At 55.5% G+C, this 6000-nt stretch overlaps 1 protein-coding gene across 1 annotated transcript in view; it reads right to left on the reverse strand.

The window, feature by feature from the left end:
• Positions 1 to 5788, reverse strand: part of GFRA4 (GDNF family receptor alpha 4) — a 76674-nt gene extending 70886 nt beyond the window's left edge. Inside the window, exon 1 of the mRNA XM_071555271.1 lies at positions 5659 to 5788. Within this exon, the coding sequence (XP_071411372.1) occupies positions 5659 to 5698 (40 nt within the window). The 5' untranslated portion in view covers positions 5699 to 5788. The remainder of the gene's footprint in view (positions 1 to 5658) is intronic.
• Between the last annotated feature and the right edge of the window lie 212 nt (positions 5789 to 6000).

Raw genomic sequence — 6000 nt, forward strand, 5'->3', positions numbered from 1 at the left:
GCAGCCACCACCTCCCTGGGCAACCTGTGCCAGGGCTTTGCCACCCTCATTGGAAAAGCTTTAATCACAGAATGGATTGGGTTGGGAAAGACCTCCCAGATCATCAAGTCCAACCCTCGGTCGAACTCCAGTCCCTTTACCAGATCATGGCACTCAGTGCCACGGCCAAGCTCAGCTGAAAAACCTCCAGGGATGGGGAATCCACCCCCTCTCTGGGCAGCCCATTCCAATGCCTGAGCACTCTCTCTGCAAAGAAGTTTTTGCTGCTCTCCACCTTCAATTTCCCCTGGCAGAGCTTGAGCCCATCGTGCCCCCTTGTCCTATTGCTGAGTGCCTGGGAGAAGAGACCAACATCCCCAGCTGGCCAGAACTTCCCTTCAGGCAGTTCCAGACAGTGCTGAGGTCACCTCTGAGCCTCCTCTGCTCCAGGCTAAACACCCCCAGCTCCCTCAGCCTCTCCCCACAGCACTTGTGCTCCACTCCCTTCTCCAGCCTCCTTGCTCTTCTCTTCTCAGTTGGGTTGGAAGAGACCTCTGAGATCATCAAGTCCAACCCTTGATCCAACCCCACTGGGATCACTCTGACACTCTGTGCCCTGGGCTGGTGATCCCAGTGGGGTTGGATCAAGACATGGTGGATTCTCTGTCCCTACAGGTGTTTCAGAGGACACTCAGTGCCACATCCAGTCCCTTCTCCAGCCTCGTTGCTCTTCTCTGGCCCCGCTCCAGCCCCTCAAGATCTTTCCTCAACTGAGGGGCCCAGAACTGAACACAACACTCAAGGTGTGGCCTCCCCAAGGCAGAGTCCAGGGGAAGGGTCACTGCCCTGGGCCTGCTGGCCACGCTACTTTGGATCCAGGCCAGGATCCCATTGGCCTTCTTGGCCACCTGGGCACACTGGTGGCTCCTGTTGAGCTTCCTGTCCCTCAGTCCCCCCAGTCCCTCTGCCTGGCTGCTCTCCAGCCACTCTGTGCCCAGCCTGGAGTGCTGCAGGGGGTTGGGGTGGCCAAAGGGCAGGACCTGCACTTGGCCTTGTTGAACTCCATCCCATTGCAATCAGCCCATCTCTCCAGTCTCTCCAGATCCCTCTGCAGGTCCCTCCTGCCTTCCAGCAGGTCGACACTCCCTCCCAACTTGGTGTCATCAGCAAATTTGCTGATGATGGACTCAATCCCCTTAGAAGGTGCCTGTCCTTCCTACACACTCATTTTTCTTTCCTGTGCCAGTCCCAGGTTCTCCTCTAGCCAGGATAAATGAAGGCTTCACTTGTGGAAGCCCTTCTTGCTCTCCATAAAACACTCCCTGTCCTCCATCACCTTGAAGAGCACAAGCCCTTCCTGGACACCCTTCCCTGCCTGGTCACACCCAACTTAGTTTTCCTCCAGGACCATCCATGGTTCCACTTCCCATCCACCCCTTCCAACTCATCCTCTCAGCCAAGATGTTCCACTTGGTCTCACCAGGAATCTGGTCCCATCACAGGCACATTTGAACCTTTAGAGCTGTGATGGACAAAGAGATGAAGGCGCCACGTGAGGTGGTGGAAATGTGTCCTCAGCCCCACTTCCCAACCACCATCCAACCTCCCACCATCCCAGCTCCATCCAGGACTGGAATTCACTGCCAGGAGGTGTTGCCAGAGGGTTTTTTTTCCAGATTCTTTTGAAACAAGGGAGCAGCACATTGACAAGAACAAGCTTTTCATAGTTTTCTTTCTTTTTTATGTTCTTCTGGTGAAATGTGCTCTTCTGGAAAAAAAAATTATTCTTTTAGTAGGAGAACTACCTTTCAATTTGTTCTCTTTCACTTCTGGGTTGAGAAGCAAGAGGTCATTTATATATTTTTTAAGGAAGCAAAAGGAATATAAAGTCCACTAGAGGGAAAAAGAAATCATGGCTATCTTGGTATCAGGACACTTTCATCAAGAGGTGGCAAACTCAGGAAACATTAAAAGTCATGTTTAAAAATGGCCAAGTGGAAAGTTATAAAAATGAACAAGTCTTGTGTGGAAAATGATGAAGGGAATTTCAGGCACAACACAAGTCATCTGTGAAAACTGCCAGGAGAGCAGGGGAAGACATTTCTGTCTCCAAAAGCAAAATAAAGTGATATTTGCAGTAATTCATACTCATTATTAGCCTTAAGTGGTAGTAATTTTTACCCACTGGTAATTACTATTTAAAGCTCCAGAGCTCTGGAAAAAAAAAAAAAAAAAGAAAAAAAAGAAAAAAAAGACTTTCTGGGTGTGGTAAGATCTTTGCAGAGTGTTTGAAGGCAGCCTGTTGAGGGTGAAGTTTCATTTCTGCTCTGCACCAGCACGGGGAGACATAAATATCCCATTCCTGTTGATGCAAAGAACGGATTGCTCCTGTCAGAACTGACAAAGCCACTAATTTAAGGAGCATTTCCCTCTCTCTCACACACACAAGAGGCATTTGTCAGGTTTTTCTCGATGTTTTTCTGCTCTTCCCCCTGGGATCTGAGTTCCTAAACCAGGTGAAAATCCCCCAGAAAGTCTCCTGTGTTTGATTGGACATGAGAGTATCCTGTGGGAAAGATCAGGAATTATGGGAATGGCTGAGTGCAGGAAAACTTGGAGAAAAACCCACCCAGAGGCCATTTAGGAATCCTGTTCTTCATCCCAATAGTCCAGAACTGGCTCTTGGTCCCACAGGGACTGCACAGCAAACTCCAGCGTTCAACTCTGCCCAGAATCTCCTTCTCAGCCTTTAATTGTTGTTCTGTGATTTCAGGGACTGTTGTGCCCTCTGAGATCTGGGCAGTGCCCTGGGGGCTGGTTGCAGGTGTAAAATTAATTCTATTAATTATATTCTTTATGTCTAACTATGTCAGTGCTTTTTAGAGCATTGATTTTCCATAAAGCCTTCCTGGATTTCCTCATCACTGCCCTGGGAGTGGCGTTTTTTGCCAATTCAAGCCAATATCAGGGGCCAGCAGGGCAGCAAAATGAACTTCCCCAAAGCCATGTCCTTGTCCCCAGCCATCAGCTCCCACTCTGTCCTTGCTGCTGGCACTGGCATTCCTGTGGCTGCTGGAGAGGCAGGGCAGGGAGCAGATCTGGCTGAAAAGTGCTCAAGGAACATAAAAATAGAATCATAGAATGGATTGGGTTGGAAAAGCCCTCCCAGATCATCAAGTCCAACCCTTGATACAACTCCAGTCCCTTTACCAGATCATGGCACTCAGTGCCACGGCCAAGCTCAGCTGAAAAACCTCCAGGGATGGGGAATCCACCCCCTCTCTGGGCAGCCCATTCCAATCCCTGAGCACTCTCTCTGCAAAGAAGTTTTTGCTGCTCTCCACCTTCAATTTCCCCTGGCAGAGCTTGAGCCCATCGTGCCACCTTGTCCTATTGCTGAGTGCCTGGGAGAAGAGACCAACCCCCAGCTGGCCAGAACTTCCCTTCAGGCAGTTCCAGACAGTGCTGAGGTCACCTCTGAGCCTCCTCTTCTCCAGGTTAAATAATGTTCAGTTCTCCAAGTTACCCACTCTTGGTCACCCTGAGCGCTTGGGCCACCAGGCAGCTGGATATGAAGTGGCAGCAGAAGCTCCTCAGCCAGGCTGGATGGTGGTGATGCCACCCAGTCCCACCTCAGAGATCCAAGACCTCTCTAAGCCCTCCCTTCTCCACTCATGATTATCCCAAAAAATGCCAGGGACACGCACACAAAGCAAAGTGCTCACAGTGCAGTTCATGTGGGGTGCAGCTGGCTCGGATGGAGCTGGAACTGGCACCCTCAGTCCCTGCAGGGCATCTCCCCTGGCACATCTGAATGCCCATCCATGCCACAAACATCCCAAAAATACGTATAGAGAGCAGGCTGAGGGTATCCAACAGCATCTCCTGGGGTGGTGTTGTGCCTGCAGGGGTCAAATGGCAGCTCAGGGATGAAAAGGTCCTTCTGGAGACCTCAGGATCAGAGGCCAGAAGGTGAGTAGTGGCTGATGGCTTTGCTGTGGTTGGGCTGGAGGCAATGAGTGTGTCCCCAACACATGGTTCCCATTCCCAACTGCTGTGCTGACAACAGAGAACAGGCCATTTCCTCTTCTCTCTGAGTCCACCCTCTCCAGAGGAATCAATCTGGCGCCCGGGCAGTCCATCAGGCAGACAGTCAATCCCAATCCCTTGGAAAACGCATCCTGAGAGACCTGCACCCCCAGCCAGAAGTCACAGGAGCCCTAAAGGACAAACCCCTCAGCTCTGAGGGGTGCTGAGACCTCCCCCAGCGCCTCCAAGGCCAAGCCAACCCAACCTGGGGCACATCCATGTCCCGCTGTTCTCCAAACCCCTGGAGCGAAGCATTCCCTGGCTGAGGATGGTCCCTCCTCCTGGAGGGGTCGAATTCGCCTCTCCCCAGCCTTTGGGACATGGAAGAGTTGCTGCTGGTGACATCTAGTGACAGGGAGAGCCGGCCAGAGGAATCACCTGGAGCTCTGACAAAGCCTTTCCCACCGCGGGAAGGAAGATCCTGCTCGGGGGTCTTTCCCGGGAGGTGCGCTGAGTGTGCAAGGGTGGCAGCACCGGGCGAGCCGCGATGTGCCAGCCCCTTCCACGCATCCCAAGACCTTTCCCTCCCGCACAGGGCACCCCAAGAGCACCGGCGCCTGCCAATCCCTGCATCCCCAAAGCCTTTCCCGGTCTGTTTAAGCACACGCTCAGTCTCGGGGTTGAGAAGCACAAAGGAGGGAGTGAAAAAAAAAAATCCCCGTGTCGGGGTGGCATCCAGGCATTCCCAACCGCTGCCGGGGGCTGTAACCCCTTCACCCACGGCTCTTTCTTCCCAGGGACGCGGCGAGCGCCGGGAATTCCGCTCGGGAGAAGCGTCCGCTCTAAGCTAAGGAGAAGGAGGATGCGAGCGGGATGCTCAAAGCCCGGGAGCTGCAGCCAAACATCCCCGCGGGCACGGCGGCATCCCACGGGGCACAGCGTCTCCCTGCCACGCCGCTGGAGCAGGGATGCCTCTGGAGCTCCCACGGGGATGGAGGAGACATGTGAGGGTCCTCAGCCCTTCGCTCGCCGCAGGAAAACAAAGCCCTGAAGACAGCTCGGGTTTGGGGGGGGTGTGTGAGAATATCTGCAGCGGGAAGCTCCGAGCGCACACACAGCCACGCAGCGGGGTCGGGTCGGTGCCCAGGACACGGTGCTCGGTGCCGCACAGCGCGGTGACAGAGCCGGGGCTGCCACCCCGCTGCCACCTGCCCCCCAAAGCAAAGCGCGACATTTTCCAGCCTCGGCATCACCGCGCTGTGCAAAACTCGCCTCTCCTTCCCCAGCGCGACCCCTCCGAGCTCCCCTTCCCAAGCAAGGAGTGCCTGCTTTCATTCCCGGGGTGAATTTAGGCATTTCCGCGGCAAACGGGACTACCCGGAGCGCCAGAGGAGACAACACAAAGCTGATGGGCACCGAATCACCGAATAGATTGGGTTGGAAGGGACCTTCAAGCCCATCTCGTTCCAACCCCGTGCCACGGGCAGGGACACCTTCCACCACCCCAGGTTGTTCCAAGCCCCGTCCAGCTCGACCTCGGCGATGCCACCCCGGGGCTTGTCACCGCTCCCGGAGCGCTGGGGAGGGAGAGACCCCCCGAAATACCCCGCTCAGCAGAAAGTTGTCCCCCCGCGCCGCCGCGTTACTCACCCAGAAGGACCAGGGTGCAGAAGCAGAGGATGCCCCTCATCCTCCCGCTCGCCACGGCTCGGCCCCGGCGACTGGGCTCGGCTCGGACCCCCGGCCCGGCCCGGCGCGGCTCGGCGCGGCTCGGCGGTGCCGGAGGATGCGCGGAGGGCTGGGCAGGGCGGGAGGGATGGAGGGATGGAGGGAGGGAGGCGGCCCCGCAACCCCGGCCCGGCCCCCCCCGGCCCGAGCGCTCACACCGGCCCGGCCCCACTCCGGCCCCGGGGCAACCCCGCGCCGGGCACCGCGGGGTCCCGGCCCATCCTCCAGGGCCGTTGCCGGGCTTTTATATTTCTTTAAAATTAT

Source organism: Pithys albifrons, chromosome 5 (assembly GCF_047495875.1).
Source record: "Pithys albifrons albifrons isolate INPA30051 chromosome 5, PitAlb_v1, whole genome shotgun sequence".
Classification (NCBI taxonomy): domain Eukaryota; kingdom Metazoa; phylum Chordata; class Aves; order Passeriformes; family Thamnophilidae; genus Pithys; species Pithys albifrons.